The sequence below is a fragment of the Terrapene carolina genome, unplaced genomic scaffold, assembly GCF_002925995.2.
Source record: "Terrapene carolina triunguis isolate 2854851 unplaced genomic scaffold, T_m_triunguis-2.0 Scaffold68, whole genome shotgun sequence".
Lineage (NCBI taxonomy): Eukaryota > Metazoa > Chordata > Testudines > Emydidae > Terrapene > Terrapene triunguis.
This window is the reverse complement of record NW_020664419.1, coordinates 72,489,837-72,509,366: the sequence shown is the minus strand read 5'-3', so window position 1 is coordinate 72,509,366 and position 19,530 is coordinate 72,489,837. Positions and strand designations below refer to the sequence as shown.

The 19,530-nt window shown below is 39.5% G+C and overlaps 1 protein-coding gene across 1 annotated transcript in view; it reads left to right on the top strand.

Annotated features, from left to right (window-relative positions):
- Positions 1-19,530, top strand: part of KITLG (KIT ligand) — a 98,962-nt gene that overhangs the window by 55,250 nt on the left and 24,182 nt on the right. The window contains exon 3 of the mRNA XM_026648831.2: positions 11,623-11,685. Within this exon, the coding sequence (XP_026504616.1) occupies positions 11,623-11,685 (63 nt within the window). The remainder of the gene's footprint in view (positions 1-11,622; positions 11,686-19,530) is intronic.

Here is a 19,530-nt window from a genome sequence, read left to right as displayed (position 1 = left end):
TTTTTTTTTTTTTTTTTTTTTTTTTTTTGTATTAAGACATCGTAAGGGAAATGCACTCTGTTTGTGGAGCAAATATTTCATGTTACAAAATATAATTGCAGCATCCGTCAATAGTGGTTGTCAGTGTCACTGTTACTATGGTAATTTTTTTTTTTTTCCCCCAATAGAATTTTCATCAAGGTCACTATACAGCACAAATAGAATTTATCTATGCAAATAAGAGGCTCCTTCTGTTAGGAATATAAATCTTACATTTTCTTGTCTTATGTATTCTACTTATTTAAAAAGTTTTTTTCAGTTGGAGGCACAAGTAATATATGGTATTTCCAAGACTCCAACCATTTAAACAAGTGGCTTCAAACACCTCACCTATGGACTCTGTTTTTTCTATTTAATATACTTATGAGCCCTGCATGGAGTTTTCAGACTCTGCAGCATCTAAGTTTTCATATTTAAAAAAATGTTTCGGAGGCCTGATCGATGTAAGGCAGCTTACGTCAATCTAGTTATGTCAGTGTACACCTTACAGCCTTGCTCTCGCCAATGTAAGTGCCCTACTACACCAACATAATAACTCCACCTTCACAAGAGGCGCAGGGCTTATGTTGGTGTAGTTAGGGCAACGCAGTATCCCTATTGACACTGCGTTACTTACATCTATTGGCTGTCATTTTCATCAGTTCCCTTCCTCCTCCCCTCTCCTCCCCCCAGGTCTTGGCTCCCCACTGGGAGCATGGCTGCACCCGGCTGGGAGCTCTGCACCCGGAGTCAAATGCGGCTGCCTCATTCCCAGTGGGGAGCCAAGAAGCCCTGTGCGGCTGCCCCGTTCCCAGCGAGGAGCCGAGAAGCCTAGTGCAGTTGCCCCATTTCCGGCAGGGAGCCGGGCTCCTGGCAGGGAGCTGCATGCAGAGCTGTGCCCTGGCTTTCTGCCCCCCACACTGTCAGGCAGCATTTCCGATATTTGCAAGGGACCCAGACAGCAAGACAGGGTGCTATAAAAACAGGAAATTCTGGAATTGGTGACGTCACTGACCTCTGACAAACAATTACCCCAATTATAGAGCTTGAGCTGAATTCTTTTTTGCATCATTCTTATTCCAAGATGTTTTCAGCATGTACAAACAGTGGGTGAGCTATAAATGTCTTATGTTGCAAAAGATACTCCACGTGCATCAGGATTATCCATCAAAGGAGTTTCACCCCAAACTCTGAATTTCCCGTGTTATAGTATTAACATTATTTCAACAAAGTTTGTGTGTTTCCTTTGAGTTTTTCGCACAAAGAATCATGGAAATGTATGAGCTAATTTTTATAAATTAAAGTAGTTTTAAAACGGGAGCTAAGCAGCTAATACATATTTCTCATTTAGAATTTGTTATAAAATCACGTTAGCCTTTTAATGAGTCCCAAGATGAAAAACTTTCAAGTTCTTTCCCAAAATGAACTTGAATCACAATGTTTATTATTCCATTTTCTTACCTAAAGCAATACCACTGGGGAGCACAAATTCATTAGTCTGATAATTTAGTAACCGAGCTAGATCTCACTTTATTTTCCGGTAGATTTTGATAAATCTAATTATGGAAATAAATTGGTATGAGAAGGCTGACCTGGAAAGGAGGCTTCCAGCATAAGTGGACAGCGTGGTTTCTGCCACCTTAAAGGGGTGGTGCAGGAGTGTCTAAACTAGAGTAGGGTTAAAAAGCAGAAAACAAAGCTCAGAATGCTTGCATATTGAACTTAGCTGTTTGCTTATCATAGCCATAACTTCTGTGGAAAAAAATGATTTTTTCAGGCTTTTGTAAGGAGTCATAGTTGTCAGTCCAGCCAACCTGCTGCTCCGCAAGACTACCATAAATATTTACACATTTTTCTTTAAATCCAGTCCAAAGTAGTGGATTGTGAGGGAGTGACAAGTTTTAAAATGGTTTTAATTATTTTTGGAATGGATAATATACTTTATCAAACAAGAAACATTAGCTAGAATTTTATGAAAATGTTCATGTTTACATTTGGTGATTTGTGACCTCTTTCTGCTTTTAAACTATGGCTAATGGCTATTTAATACTTTTCTAATGTAAAATCAGCTTAAAATATAGTGTGTTATGACTTCTGTTTTATTTAAAAAGGAAATGTGACATTTTTAATTTTTTGCCATGAAAACCACCAGCCTTAAGTAAGAGCAGTAAGACTGCTGCTCTTGATAAGCTATGTGGCCACCAGAAAACAGCTGGGTTTTCAGGTATAATTGCAGTATGAATTCCAGTAAGAATTCCAATTTCTTGGAAGATGGTTCTGCAGTATCAGCACTGTCAGTTGAAATCACTGAGGAGGGGTGTAGATATGTGTAAACTATAGAAGTGTGAATTTATAGAGAAATGTAAATAGCTACTATGCAATTATCAGGTGTGTAAAAAGTTGCCATTTAGTTCCATTCAGGGTTTTCTTTTTCTTTGACTTCAAAATTCTCAAAATAGCTCATGATAAAAGGACTTTTCAAAACCAAAGCTCTAATATTGGATCATTTCATTGCAGAGTTGCACATAACATTCCATCCTTCTTGTACTCTGTTTTTCTGCTGTGTGGGGCAGGGTACTGGAATTTGTATCACCTGTACAGCATTTCTATCCCTTTTCCTATATTTTTTTAAACTACATTTTTAAAGTTAACTTTTCGCTTGTCTTTCTTCTCAGCATTCAATTGAATATTGAGACTCCCTATGTGACCTGATAGTCTCCATAACAACCGCCAACAGATGGTGTCTTTACTTGCTTAATTTATATAAATAGGAAACTTTGGGCAGGTATTACAACCTGGCCCTGTATCCACTGTATGGCCACCAATCTATAGTAAGTTGACCCCCCGTTACTGTGCTTCAAAGCCAACTGGGTTTGGCCTAGCTCTGGGTCCCTAGGACACACTCCGACATCTTGCCTACTGTCCTTCTTTCAGATGTGCGGTGCTGCTGCCCAGTCATCTTATATCCCAAAATCTGAGTCTCCTGCATCCCCCAATAACTTTCACATGCACTCCTAGAGTTCCACCATTCTGGGCTTCTAGTTTAACTCCTTCAGGGACAACATGGCAGGAAAGCAAGGAATACAGGCTTAGTAAAGGAGTTTTACTTTTAAAAGCACATGAGAGTTACACAAGTCCTGAAATGCACCCTCCCCTTGTCAGATCTCATCCCTTCTGTGAGTCTGAGGTTTGTCACCATTTCAAGCTAACCAGAGTCACTTCTGCAAGTCCTCCTTACATGTGGTGATAGTTGCCTTCCTCCTACCACACACCTGCCAGAGCACCACCCTGCTCTTAATTACCATCAGATAGATGCTAAGTCTACAGTACAAATTTACAGCAGGGTAGCTGTACCAATGCAGCAGCGACACTGTAGCGCTTTTGGTGAAGATGCTCTAAGCCGACGGGAGAGGCAGTAGCTATGTCTACATTGGTGCTTAGGTATACTGAGGTGTGGATTATTCACATCCCTGAATGACGTAGTTGTACCAAAGTAATTTTGTAGTGTAGACCAGGGCTCAGTTTCCTTGTGATGTGCTCCACTGGGATGCTCCAGCCCCTCCACCAATCATGCTCGCCCTGCATTTGGATCCCTGTGTGTTTTTTAAAAACATCTCTTGGGGGTGGGTCAGCAGTTCAGAGGCAATCAAGTTGCTGGCTCCTCATTGACAGTCCTTCAGTGAGGTATCAAACACTTTTCCTAGACAGGGCAGCTGTCTGGAATGCAATTCCATAGGCTTGCCTTGGGCAAGTTGAGACAGATGTTCAACACATGATACAAAATGGAATTAATAATTCGATAAACATATCCTACTCTATTTTAGCAGGGAGCTTGTCTTCCCATATATCTGTAAATTACCATGCCAGCCCGAGGCAGAGCATAGTTCCATTGGCTTCAACTGTTCTATGCTATTTTAAACCAGTGAAAGATCTGGCCCAGGGTGTTTAATAAATAAATCTTAGTAAAAGCTCTTTCTGGTTAGAGTGAGAATGTATGCTCTGGTTTGGCCATCCCCAAATTCCCCTTTTTAGTTACAAATTCTGTAATGTTTTTCTGATCTACAATCAATTTATAGAGAAAAATGTCTAATGATAACCTGGGATCTCTAGGGGGTTTTCTTAGGATGTGAATTCTCAGTAAATCTGTAATCTTGGCCCTTTATTTTTTTTTTAATTGTGCATGAAAAGTGCTTGACAGGCTTTGATGCCAGTAAAGTAGACTGTATACATAATGCATGTCAATTCTTGTAGTGTTCATTGATGTGGAACAAATTTAATCTTGAATTGACCTTTCTTAAAATAATATACTATTGCTGACAGTGCTAAGTATCACCCTGTAGATTACGTATGGGAAATTTTGCACCAACAGAAGTGTCTTTGCTGTTTAAAATGCTGCTAATGCTGTATCCTTGAGCATAGCAAATAAACTGGAAAGGAAACTAGAATATCTGTTAATGTGGCATGATGTGTGGGTGTGCTATTAGAAAGGAAAGCATAAGATAACAAAAAAATGAGTGGGAGAGGGTTCAGATTAAGTAAATCAATTTTAAAGAGGAAATAAAAGTACCACCATTATCTCTAAAAATAAATCAAGGGCAAATATACTGCAACACTATTTTTCTAAAGTCACATTCTACTGAGTCAGCATCTCAGAATCAAGAAGCAAAGGGAAATAGATATGGACATATGTATGGTGAATTTAGTAGCACCTTTTCAACCTCTACTTTTGGAAGGTGCATGTGCAAAGAAAGTAAAAATCAGTCAAAATATACAGATTATATAAGGGTCAAATTATATAAATACATAAGGGCATGAAGGTGACTATTCATGCACATATTTTATTGAGAGAGAGAGAGAGAGAGAGAGACTTTTTTTAACCCCCTCTATGGAGATCATCAAAGTGGGAGGCTCATGGCTCAGCCCATGATGTGAATGCAATAACATTTTGAACTTATTTAGGAATAAGTATTGCTGCTGACCAGAACCATGTATATACAGTGACTGCTTTGAATTTTTTTATATAGTTAGAGCGATTGCTAGTGCAAAGGATTCAATGAGTGAGAGTGTGGGAAATTAAATGGTATTGCTACAGCAGCACTCAGAAAAGGAAACTTTTCTAAGTAAAAGTGCCCATAACAGAATGACTCTTCTTCACAAGAAGTGGGGATGCTTTTCTGAACAAGGTTTAGTCCCAGTTAAAGCATTTAAGCATGTGTTTACATCCAATAGACTTAATGGCTTTGAAACACATGCTCAAAAATGAACATGCTTTGCTGAACTGGAGCGTTAGTGAGCAGGATGCAGGCAATTTCTTGTTTAGTTTTTTAATTGTTTTCCCTCTTCCCCCCCCCCCCCCAGGAAAATTTCTCATTCAGGGTCTACCTGTTTGGGCATTACATGTTACTAAAAGAATGACTGTTTCACTTTCCACATAGAGATTTCAGATATTTCCAGAAGTTCAGTTAAAAGATGGAAATGTAGATAACTAATAACTCAGACTCTTCTGAAGGATAGTGCTGATACTAGTCAGGTGATACTGACAGTAGAATTACTGTACCAAATTGGATGAGGAATGTGGGCAAAGCCAAGCAGCAACAGTTCAGATGTTTGTACACCAATGCAAGGAGCCTGGGTAACAAAATGGAGGAACTAGAATACTTCTGCAGGAAGTGAAACCACATATTATAGGGATAACAGAAATATGATGGAATAGTAGTCATGACTGGAGTACAGGTATTGAAGGTTACGTAAAAAGAACGAGGAGTCCTTGTGGCACCTTGGAGACTAACACATTTATTTGGGCATAAGCTTTTGTGGGCTAAAACCCACTTCCTCAGATGCATGGAGTGGAAAATACAGTAGGAAGATAGATAGATAGATACACAGAGAACATGAACAGATGGGGATTGCCATACCAAATCTAACGATACAAATCAATTAAAGTGGGCTATTATCAGCAGGAGGGAAAAAAACGTTTGTAGTGGTAATCAGGATGGCCCATTTCAAACAGTTGACAAGAAGGTGTGAATAACAGTAGGGGGGAAAATTAGCATGTGCCAGCAATGCCCCTCTGCCATAAAAGAATAAATGGACACAAATCAGACGTCAAGAATTATAACATTCAAAAACCAGTCAGAGAACACTTCAGCCTCCCTGAACACTCAATTACAGACCTAAAAGTGGCAATTCTTCAGCAAAAAAACTTCAAAAACAGACTCCAACGAGAAACTGCAGAACTGGAATTAATTTGCAAATTGGACACCAACAAATTAGGCCTGAATAAAGACTGGGAGTGGATGGGTCATTACACAAACTAAAAACTATTTCTCCATGCTAATTTCCCCCTACTGTTACTCACACTTTCTTGTCAACTGTTTGAAATGGGCCATCCTGATTACCACTACAAACGTTTTTTTCCCTCCTGCTGATAATAGCCCACTTTAATTGATTTGTCTTGTTAGATTTGGTATGGCAACCCCCAACTTTTCATGTTTTCTGTATGTATATATCTTCCCACTGTACTGTATTTTCCACTCCATGCATATGATGGAAGTGGGTTTTAGCCCACAAAAGCTTATGTCCAAATAAATTTGTTACTCTCTAAGGTGCCACAAGGACTCCTCGTTCTTTTTGCTGATAATGACTAACACGGCTACCCCTCTGAAACCTGAAGGATATGTGTTGTTCAAGAAAGACAGAAATAAAGGCAAAGGTGGTGGAGTAGCATTGTATATTGATGATGAGGTAGACCGCAAAGAAATTAGAAGTAATGGAATGGATTAGGCAGAGTCTGTTTGGGCCTAAATCACTTTGGGAAAGAAAGCTATTAGAGGTTCCTCTGACATAGTTCTTGGGGTGCATTATAGACCACCAGGATCCAATTTGGATATGGACAGAAACCTCTTTTAATCAAATAAATACTATTGGAAATTGTGTGATTATGGGGCCTTCATTTCAGGAACAACATAAGAACATAAGAATGGCCATACTGGGTCAAACCAAAGGTCCATCTAACCCAGTATCCTGTCTTCCAACAGTGGCCAATGCCAGGTGCCCAAGAGGGTATGAACAGAACAGGCAATCATAAAGTGATCCATTTCCTGTCACCCATTCCCAGCTTCTGGAAAACAGAGGCTAGGGACACCACTCCTGCCCATCCCGATTGATAGCCATTGATGGACCTATCCTCCATGAACTTATCTAGTTCTTTTTTGAACCATGTTATGGTCTTGGCCATCACAACATCCTCTGGCAAGGAGTTCCACAGATTGACTGTGTGTTGTGTGAAGAAATGCTTCCTTTTGTTTGTTTTAAACCTGCTGCCTATTAATGACATTTGGTGACCCCTAGTTCTTGTGTTATGAGAAGCAATAAATAACACTTCCTATTTCCTTTCTCTACACCAGTCATGATTTTATAAACCTCTATCATATTCCCCCTTAATAGTCTCTTATTATCATCCCTTTCTTAATTATTCTCAACATTGTTAGCTTTTTTGACTGCCACTGGACATTGAGTGGATGTTTTCAGAGAACTATCCACAAGGACTCCAAGATCTTTCTTGAGTGGTAACAGCTAATTTAGACCCCATCATTTTATATGTCTAGTTGAGATTGTTTTCCAATGTGCATTACTTTGCATTTATCAACATTGAATTCCATCTGCCATTTTGTTGCCCAGTCAACCAGTTTTGTGAGATCCTTTTGTAGTTCTTCGCAGTCTGCCTGGGACTTCACTATCTTGACTAGTTTTGTATCATCTGCAAATTTTGCCACCTCATTGTTTACCCCTTTTTCCAGATTATTTATAAATATGTTGAATAGGACTGGTCCCAATACAGATCCCTGGGGGAACACCACTATTTACCTCTCTCCATTCTGAAAACTGAGCATTTATTCCTACCCTTTGTTTCCTATCTTTTAACCAGTTACTCATCCCTCTTATCCCATGACAGCTTACTTTGCTTAAGAGCCTTTGGTGGGGAAGCTTGTCAGTCTTTCTGAAAATCTAAGTGCGCTATATCCACAGGATCCCCCTTGTGCACATGCTTGTTGACCCCCTCAACGAATTCTAGTGGATTGGTGAGGCATGATTTCTCTTTACAAAAACCACGTTGACTCTTCCCTATCAACTTATGTTCATCTATGTGTCTGACAATTTTGCTCTTTACTGTAGTTTCCACCAGTTTATCTGATACTGAAGTCAGACTTACCGGCCTGTAATAGTAGGGCCAGATATTCCTAGATGTGATAGTTGACCGATTTCTTCAACAAATAGTTGCTGAACGAACAAGAGGTGATACCATTTTAGATTTGGTATTGGTGAGTAGTGAGGACCTCATAGAAGAACTGGTTCTAAAGGACAATCTTGGTTCGAGTGATCATGAGTTAATTCAATTTAAACTAAGTGGAAGGATAAACAAAAACAGATCTGCAACAAGGGTCCCTGATTTCAAAAGAGCTAACTTTAAAAAATGAAGGGAATTAGTTAAGGAAGTGGACTGGACCAAAGAACTCAAGGATATGAATGTGGAGGAGGCTTCGAATTACTTTAAGTGAAAGTTGCAGAAGCTCTCTGAATCCTGCATCCCAAGCAAGGGGGGGAAATCATAAGCAAAGGTTGCAGACCACCCTGGATGAGCAAGCATCTCAAATAGGTGATTAAGAAAAAGCACAAAGCCTACAAGGAATGGAAGATAGGAGGGATCAGCAAGGAAAGCTACCTCTTGGTGGTCAGAAAGTGTAGGTATAAAGAGAGAACTGCCAAAAGCCAAGCAGAGTTGGACTTTGTTTACTATTGGTCTTAATTCCCTTTGCAATCTATAGCCATATAAATAGAAAACAAGAAAAGAAGAAATGGGGCCCCTAAGCACTGAGGATGAGATGGAGATTAAAGATAATCTAAGCATGGCCCAACACATACTTTCCCTCAGTTTTAATAAGGCTAATAAAGAGCTTAGGAGTAGTGGCAGGGCAACAAATGACAACGAAGATATGGAGGTATAAATTACCACATCCGAGGTGAAAATCAAACTCAAACAGCTTAATGGGACTCAACTGGGGAGCCCGGATAGTTTTAATCCAAGAATATTAAAGGAACTGGCACATGAAATTGCAAACTTCCAAGGATTTGTAATCAATCCGTAAACTTGAGGGTCGTACCCTATCACTGGAGAATTGCAAATATAATATCTATATTTAGGAAAGGGAAAAAAGTGGTCCAGGAAACTACAGACCTGTTTGACCTCAAGTGTATGCAAGGTCTTGAAACAAATTTTGAAAGAGAAAGTAGTTAAGGATATAGATGTGGACAATAAATGGGATAAAATGGAACATAGTTTTACAAAAAGTATATCATGCCAGACCAACATGATCTTTTTCTTTGAGAAGATGACTGATTTTTTTAGAGAAAGGAAATGCAGTAGATCTAATCTTCTTGGATTTCAGTAAATCCTTTGATACAGTTCCACATGGGAAATGGGATTAGTTAAACTGAAGAAGATGGGGATTGATATGAGAATTGACAGGTGGATACGGAATTGGTTAAAGGGGTGACTACGACTGGTCATTCTGAAAGATGAACTGTCAGGCTGGAGGGAGGTTACTAGTGGAGTACCTCAGGGATCGGTCTTCGGACAAATCTTCTTTAACATTTTTATTAAATAACCTTGGCACAAAAAGTGAGAGGGTGCTAATAAAGTTTGCGGATGACACAAAGTTGGGATGTATAGCCAATACAGAGGAGGGCCGGAATATCATACAAGAAGATCTGGATGACCTTGTAAACTGGAGTAATAGAAATGGGATAAAATTTAATAGTGCAAAGTGCATTCGGGGACTAACAACAAGAATTTTTGCTATAAGATGGGGACTTATCAGTTGGAGGCAACAGAGGAGGAGAAAGACTTGCATGTATTGGTTGATCACACAATGACAATGAGCTGTTAATGTAATGCGGCCATGAAAAAGGCTAATGCAGCCTAGGATGCATCAAGTGAGGTATTTCCAGTAGAGACAGGCAAGTGTTAGTACCATTATACAAGGCACTGGTGAGACCTTATCAGGAATACTGTGTGCAATTCTGGTCTCCGATGTTTAAGAAGGATTAATTCAAACTGGAACAGGTGCAGAGAAGGGCTACTAGGATGATCCGAGGAATGGAAAACCTACTTTATGAGAGGAGACTCAAAGAGCTTGGCTTGTTTAGCCTAACCAAAAGAAGGCTGAGGTTAGATAGGATTACTTTCTATAAATACATCAGAGGGATAAATACAAGAGAGGGAGAGGCATTATTTAAGGTAAGCACCAATGTCGACACAAGAACAAATGGATATAAACTGGACATCAACAAGTTTAGGCTTGAAATTAGGTGAAGGTTTCTAATCCTCAGAGGAGTGAAGTTCTGCAACAGCCTTTCAAGGGAAGCAATGGGAGCAAAAAACCTAACTTGCTGCAAGACTGAGGTTGATAAGTTTATGGAGGGGATAGAATGATGAGATTGCCTATAATGGCATGTGGCCCATTGGAAACTGCCAGTAGCAAAAATCCCCAACTGCTGGAGACAGGACACCAGATGGGGAGGGCACTGAGTTTACTACAGATAATTCTTTCCCAGTTATCTGCCTGGAGATCTGGCCTACATGCTCAGGGTCTAACTGATCACCATATTTGGGGTCAGTAAGGAATTTTCCCCGGGTCAGATTGGCAGAGATCCTGGGGGGTTTTCACCTTCCCCTGCAGCATGGGGCAGGGGTCACTTGCAGGTTTAAACTAGTGTAAATGGTGAATTCTCTATAACTTGAAGTCTTTAAAACATGATTTGAGGACTACAGTAACTCAGTGAGAGGTTAGGGGTCTATTTCAGGAGTGAGTGAGGTTCTGTGGCCTGCAATATGCAGGAGGTCAGACTAGATGATCATAATGGTCCCTTCTGTGCTTGAAGCCTGAGTCTTAAACTGTCTGCTCTTTCACAGTATTACCATCTTAGATTGTGCCTTGAGATGACCTCTGTGAATAAGGTCAACATGGATCTGTGAAGAGTAGGGAGATAATGGAAAAGCAAACAAGGGGTCACCAAATGAAATTAATAGGCAGCAGGTTTAAAACAAACAAAAGGAAGTTTTTTTTACCCAATGCAGAGTCAGCCTGTGGAACTCTTTTCCAGAGGATGTTTTGAAGGCCAAGACACTAACAGGGTTCAAAAAAGAACTAGATAAAGAGGATAGGTCCATCAATGGTTTTTAACCGGGTTGGGTAGAGATGGTTTCCCTAGCCTCTGTTTGCATGAAGCTGGGAATGGGCAACAGGGAATGGATCATATGATGATTACCTGTTCTGTTGATTTCCTCTGAAGCACCTGGCATTAGCCACTGTTGGAAGACAGGATACTGGGCTAGATTGACCTTTGGTCTGACCCAGTATGGCCATCCTTATGTTCTTATGTACACAATCCCTAAAAACTGACTTAAGTTATTTGCAACTGATAAGTAATTTCTAGAAATTGTGTTATATACTTTATAAAATGTATATTAACTACAATGACTAAAACAAAGCCTTCATTTTCTTACCAAACACTAATATATTCTTTATTACCTGTTTGTTCTAGGTTGGAAATCTTCCAAATGATTATATGATAACCCTTAGGTATGTTCAGAAGATGGACACTCTGGTATGTACAATCACTTGAAATCAATCCCAATAAAATAGCCAGGCAATGATGGCTGCAGCTCTATATGTCTTGGACATCAGTGCTTCAGTCACATTAAAATCTTGCTAGTTACAGAAATCTTGCAAAACCTTTCATTTTTTTAGATCTTTTCTTTGGGAAATAGTCAGATTTCAATCATTATCCACTTTATTGAGTGGGAATGAGGAACATATTGTTTGTTGTTTAGATAAATAACTTGTTTTTATTTATGTTGGAGAACATACTCTACAATGTTTTGTGGCAAGAGCATGTGCTTTATTAGCATTTCCACAATATGTACATAAGAGGCTGGTAAAAGAAATAGAAAAATACCGAGACTGATTGTTTCAGTAACTGTTTCCTTAATGAAGCTGCTGAGGGATTAGGACAATATTGTATTTCACTCACATAATGCTTTGCATCACTCTTTTTCCTGCATAATACTGTAGTTTATAACCACTCTTAAAATATGCTTTTTAAAAAGTTTACAAATCGTGTGATGATCTAAAGAATACACACCTGGAAATATTGCCTTAGGGTGATCTGATATTAGTTCTGGTTTTAAAGTTTCCCTCAAATGGCCTACTGTTCATTTTATGAAGGATTACATTTGAAAGATTGCTACACTGACATAAGCTCAAAATTAAAAATATATATATATATATAATTTGAGAAAGCCCTGGTATAGATATCTTTAGAGTGAAAGAAGTGCCAAAAGTATGAATTACTTTGAGCAATATACCAAACTAATGCCTGGCTAATGATAGCCCAATGACCATATGATCTAAGCCATTACTTGCATTAAAAGAGGATATAGCAATGGAGAAAGGAACAAGAGAGGATAGGAGAATGGACAACAAGAGAAATGATAGCATCAGTACCACTGACAGTAACAGTCACGTAGGCGATACTGGCAGTAAAATGATTGTATCTAATTAGGCAAGAAATCTGGATGAAGCCACACAGAAACAACTAAGATGTCTGTGCAACCATGCAAGGAGTTTGGGTAACAAAAAAGAGGAAACAGAACTACGGTTTCAGGAAGTGAAACCAGATCTTATAGAGATAACAGAAATATATATGGTGGAATAATAGTCATGACTGGAATACAGATATTGAAGGGTATGTGCTGTCCAGGAAAGACAAATAAAGGCACAGGGGGAGGAGTAGCATAGTATATTAATGACGAGGTAGATTATTAAGAAATTAGAAGTGATGGATAAAACAGAATCTGTTGGGACACTTTGGGGAACAAAGGTAACTGAGGCTCCAATGGAATAGTGCTTGGGGTATGCTACAGACCCCCAGAATCTCCTTTGGATAAGGATAAAGACCTCTTTAATGTTTTTAATGAGATAAATACTACTGGGAATTGTGTGATTATGGGGCTTTCATTTCCCAGATATATATCAGAGAACAAGGGCTACTAATAAAAGGTAGGGTCAGATATGCCTGGATGTGATAGCTGACAGATTTCTTCACCAAACAGTCATTAAACCAACAAGACGTGATGCCATTTTAAATTTAGTATTGGTAAGAAGCGAGGACCTCGTAGAAGAACTGGTTGTTTAGAACAATTTTGATCTGAGTGATCGATTTTATTCTTCCATTTAGTTTAAAATGAATTAACAAAAATACCTCTGCAACTAGGATCCTTGATTTCAAAAGGGCAAACTTTTTAAAAAATTACAGATTTAGGGAAGTGGACTGGACTGAAGAACTCAAGGATCTGAATGTGGAGAAGGCTTGGAATTACTTTAAGTGACAGTTACAGAAGCTATTTGAAGCTTGAATCCCAAGCAAGGGGGGGAAATGTAGGTAAGGGTTGCAAACCAAACTGGATAAACAAACATTGCGGACTGCTTATTAAGAAAAAGCAGAAGACCTGCAAGGAGTGGAAGAAGAGATGGATCAGCATGGGAAGCCACCTGTTGGAGATCAGAAAGCATAGGGGGAAAGTGAGAACTACCAAAAGACCAGGAGAGCTGTACCTTGCAAAGGAAATTAAACCAATCTTGAAAGGCTCTTTAGCCATATAAATAAAAAGAAAGCAAGGAAAGAAAGGGGACCACTTAGCACTGAGGATGGGGTTGAGATTAAAGATAATTTAGGTATGGACCAACACCTAAATGAATATTTCGTCTCAGTTTTTAATAAGGGTAATGAGGAGCTTGGAGGCCATGGCAGGGTGACTAATGGGAACAAGGATATGGACGTAGAAATTACCACATCCGAGGTAGAAGTCAAACTCAAACAGATTAATTGAACCAAATTGCGGGGCCTGGATAATCTCCATCAAAGACTATTAAAGGAACACGCAAATGAATTTTAGCCCAATAGCAAGGAGTTTTAATGATCTGTAAACTCAGGGGTTGTACTCTGAGTGGAGAATTGCAAATATGGTACCTCTATTTAGGAAAGGGAACAAAAGTGATCCAGGAAACTATAGACCTGTTAGTTTGACCTGAATTATATGCAAGGTCTTAGAACAAATTGTGAAAGAGAGAGTTGTTAGTTATATATAAGTAAATGGTAATTCGAGGGAAATGCAACATATTTTTACAAAAGGTAGATTGTCCGCCCAACCTGATCTCTTCCTTTGAGAAGAAAACCAATTTTCTACCCAAAGAAAAATGCAGTAGGTCTAAACTTCTTGGATTTCAGTAAAGTAGTTGATACAGGTCCATGTGGGAAATTAATTAAATTGGAGAAAATGGGGATTAATATGAGAATCAAAAGGAGGGTAAGGAACTGGTTAAAGGGGAGGCTACAACAGGTCATGCAGAAAGGTGAACTGTCAGGCTGGAGGGAGGTTACTAGTGGAATTCCTCAAGGATCAGTCTTGGGTCAAATCTTAGGGCTGGTCCACACTAACCCCCCACTTCGAACTAAGATACGCAACTTCAGCTAGTTAGTTCAACTTCAGCTATGTGAATATCTTAGTTCGAGCTTACCGCGGGTCCACACGCGGCAGGCAGGCTCCCCTGTCGACTCTGCGTACTCCTCTCGCGGAGCAGGAGTACCAGCGTCGACAGCGAGCACTTCCGGGATCGATTTATCGCGTCTAGACAAGACGCGATAAATCGATCCCAGAAGATCGATTGCTTACTGCCGGACCCGGAGGTAAGTATAGATGTACCCTGATTCAATGTTTTTGTTAATGACATTGGCATGAGAAGTGGGAGTGTGCTAGTAAAATTTGTGGATGACACAAAGTTGGGAGGTATTGCCAATGTGGACCAGGACTGGAATATCATACAAGACAATTTAGATGACCTTGAAAACAGGAGCAATAGAAATAGAAATGTAACAGTGCAAAGTGCAAGGTGATGCACTTTGAAACTAACAAGATTTTTTGCTATAAACTGTGGATGTATCAGTTGGAAGTGACGGAGGAGGAGAAAGTCGTTCTGTGATCGACCAATACACCCAAATCTATGAGCCATCAATTTGATTTGGGTGTGAAGAAGGCTAATGCGATCCTTGGATGCATCAGGTGAGGTATTTTCAGTAGAGACAGGGAAGTGTTAGTACCATTATACAAGGCACTGGTGAGACTCATTTGAAATACTGTGTGCAATTAAGAAAGATTAATTCAAACTGGAACAGGTGCAGAGAAGAGCTAGTAGGATGATCTAAGGAATGGAAAACCTACTTTACAAGAGGAGTCTTAAGGTACTCGGCTTGTTTAGACTAACAAAATGAAGGCTGAGGGAAGATATAATTGTAAGATAAATAATTCCTCTTCCTCCCTGGTGTTCAAGTTAAGGAACAAGTTGGCACAAGAACAAATGTCTATAAAGTGGCCATCAATAAGTTTAGGCTTGAAATTGATTGAAGATTTCTAATAATCAGAGGAGTGAAGTTCTGGAACAGCCTCCCAAGGGCAGCAGTGGAGACAAAAAACCTAACTGTCTTCAAGATTGAGCTTGTTAAATTTGTCCAGGGGATGATATGAAACTGCTTACAATGTAGCCCATCTGTGACTGCTAGTAGCAGGTATCCCCAGCAGCCGGTGATGGGACAGAAGAAGGGGAAGGGCTCTGAGTTACTACAGAGAATTATTTACCAAGTATCTGGCTGGTGGGTTTTGCCCACATGCCCAGTGTCTAACTGGTCCCCATATTTGTGGTCAGGAGAGAATTTCCACCCAGGTCAGATTGGGAGAGACCCTGAGGAGGAGGGGGTTTGCCCTCCTCTGCAGTGTGGGGCATGGGTCACTTGCTGGTTTGAACGAGAGTAAATGGTGGATTCTCTGCTATTTGAATTCTTTAAATCAAGATTTGAGGACTTCAGTAACTCAGCCAGAGGTTAGGGATCTATTACAGGAGTGGGTGTGTGAGGTTCTGTGGCCTGCAATATGCACAAGGTCAGAGTAGATGATCATGATCGTCCCTTCTGGCCTTAAAGTCTCAAGTCTCTAAGTAATTGTGCACATTATATAATATATAAGTAGAAAGTAAGAGCGGCCATACTGGTTGAGACCAAAGGTCCATCTAGCCCAGTAGCCTGTCCTCCGATAGTGGCCAATGCTAGGTGCCCCAGAGGGAATGAACAGAACAGGTAATCATCAACTGATCTATCCCCTGTCACTCATTCCCAGCCTCTGGCAAACAGAGGCTAGGGACACCATCCCCGCCCATCCTGGCTAATACCCATTGATGGACCTATCCTCCATGAATTTATCAAAAATCCATGAGGGTTTGGGGGGTTTTGTTTTGGGTTTTTTGTTTCTTTTGGGGGGTTTTTTAGACCCCAAAAATACAATAGTCTGTCCAACCTTAATGTGTATGTGGCATCAGTGTTGCACTGTGGCAAAATAGATGGTTGTGAGTTCTATTGAAGCTTGGAGGTTTGCACGAACCAAAAATCCCAACTGAACCTGAAGGAGTGCAAATTATACCTGATATCTTAGGCTAATTAAACTCAGCAGAACAAAATATTTTCTTTGCATCAGAAAGAAGTCCTTTCTGAATCCTATATGGTCTAAAATATATTGTAGATTGATTTTTGATGTGTCCCAAACAGCAATAATCCAGAAACAAGGAAATAGTAACAGGCTGCTGTAGCCACACATGACAAACCGGACAGTCTCTACGCAAAAGAATAAATGGACACAAATCAGACTTCAAGAATTATAACATTCAAAAACCAGTCGGAGAACACTTCAGCCTCCCTGGTCACTCAATTACAGACCTCAATTTTGCAATACTCCAACAAAAAAACTTCAAAAACAGACTCCAACGAGAAACTGCAGAATTGGAATTAATTTGCAGACTGGACACCATTAAATTAGGCTTGAATAAAGACTGGGAGTCGATGGGTCATTACACAAAGTAAAACCTATTTCCCCATGCTAATTTTTCCCCCTACTGTTACTCACACCTTCTTGTCAACTGTTGGAAATGGGCCATCCTGATTATCACTACAAAAGGGGTTTTTTTTTCTCCTGCTGATAATAGCCCACCTTATTTGATTACTCTCGTTATAGTTAGTATGGCAATACCCATTTTTTCATGTCCTCTGTGTGTGTGTGTGTGTATATATATATATATTTTCCTACTGTATTTTCCACTGCATGCATCCAATGAAGTGGGTTTTAGCCCACGAAAGCTTATGCTCAAATAATTTTTTTTAGTCTCTAAGGTGCCACAAGTACTCCTCGTTCTTTTTGCTGATACAGACTAACATGTTTCTGGTCACCAGTTCCTTCATGATTTTAGAGCTAGTAGATCTCATCCTCTCATACCCAGTTTTATTCATAGATTGGAAGAAGAAAACAAGGTTTCTTGCTTTTTCAACTAATGGTTTTTACTTTTAATGAACTGGACTGAAGAAAATATTCTCTCTGCATCTGCAGAAGAGACTACTACTGTCAAACTGGTTTAACACTTCAGCAAACTCTAATTCCAGATTCTTAACCAATGGCTTCCACCAATTTAGTGCTCTTAGTTTCTCTAAAACTTGGCAGAAAACATGTACTGCTTAATATTATTTTTCATTTAATATAAAATTTTATTTATTAAAATTTAGCTCAAGTAATTTGTAAATTTCACATTTAATTTTAAATAGATTTATTTAAATAGAATAACTCTGTATTTAATTTTTTTAAATCTGATTTGTTTTTAATTGAAAAAATATTGATTTTTTTTTTTTATCCATCCTGATTCCCTGGTTCATAAAGTGAACAAGAATGTGACTTTTGTAATCACCAAAACATCATGTAATACTATGACAACCTATAATAGGTATTAATCTGATTTAGTCTAGTTTGCATCCTACATTGATTAGTTAAATATAGTTTAGAATTAATGATGTTTTGTTTTGGCCCAACAAGTTTCCTTTCAGCAGTATTGCCTTTAGGAATTGGTGCCTATAAAACATGCAAACTTTGGATGTACAATGTATTTCATTAAAGTACAGTGCTTTCATTGCCATGGCATCTGGCTGCATCACATCTAAAAACTAACATCCATATGTATTCACAATGAGCAGCAATACTAACTCACCAAGACATAAATAGGAAGAGACAATGCCTCAGTTTAGAGACTTTTGGCAAACGGTTGGCTGAATAAATGGGCTTTGATTTGGGTTCTGACAGATTCCTGCAAGCAAAGAAACCCATAGCTGGAGCCTCTCCAGCAAATGTCCTGCTTTCAGGTCTGAAAAGTACACATCTAGAGATTGAGGAAAGTGCCTTACTTTATCAGACACTTCAAATGGTGCATGAAGTGGGAAATGGGATCTATTGTAGCAGCTCCCAAGCTTTATAGATTAAAAGTAGCAAGGTAAATTGCATATAAAGCAGATGGGAAGCCAGTGCAGTGCATGTAACATGTTCAAGCTGACCAACTCCATTAAGCAGAAGGGTTCTTGCATTATGCACTAGCTGAAGTGTCTGAATAGCTCTAAGAGTAGATCCAAATAGAGTGCATAGCAGAAGTCTAACCTGGAGGTAAAAGGCATGGTCTAAACCAATGAAAAGAAGCTGCAATCTCTTAGCTAAATGCAAAAAGATAAAAAGCTTCTACTGCTACTTCCTGGGAGTATAAGAGCAGTCAGGTAAAAAGTACCCAGAGATGTAAATCTCTTTATCAGGGGCTGAAATAACTAGTGCAGATGGAGCAGTGGTAAATTCCTCAGTTCCATTAGCTATTTCTCTCTGTCAACTATTATTACATCTGTGTTTCTGAACACACTTCAGCCAGCTTATTCTTATCCCTATCTTTGATCTTTCCCTACTGAGAAAGCAAGGAAAGTGCACAGCTTGACTCTGATGAGAAGAAAATTTAGAGCTGAATATCATCAATCTGCTGACAGCACTATAAGTCAGAGCCCTTCATGACTCTCCTAGAGATCTCACTTATTGAGCAGAAAGGGCAACAAAATAGAATCATGCTGGAAATGCAGAATTTTTGTATTCTACACTACAAGATATTGCTTGTAGTGCTGCTCTAGTGGTTGCAGAGTCAGTGCAGGTGATGAGCTGTCTGGGCCACTGGGTGTGTGTGGACGGGCACAGTATCAGACCTGTTTCTACTACAGAATAAAGGTCAACAAGGCTTCTATTCTTTGCTCTTTCTACTGCCCTTCTGTTAGTGCTCCTCTACAAAAGGAGCTGAGAGGCAAGGCCAGGCGTTGTCAATTGCACAATGCCCAAAATGTCACGGTTTGTTACATGTTTCCCATTCCCAGACCTGAAGGAAGAGCTCTGTGTAAGCTCAAAACTTCTCTCACCAACAGAAGCTGATCCAATAAAAGATATTTCCTCGCCCACCTTGTCTAATACCCTGGGGCCAACACAACAACAACATTACATACTGCTTG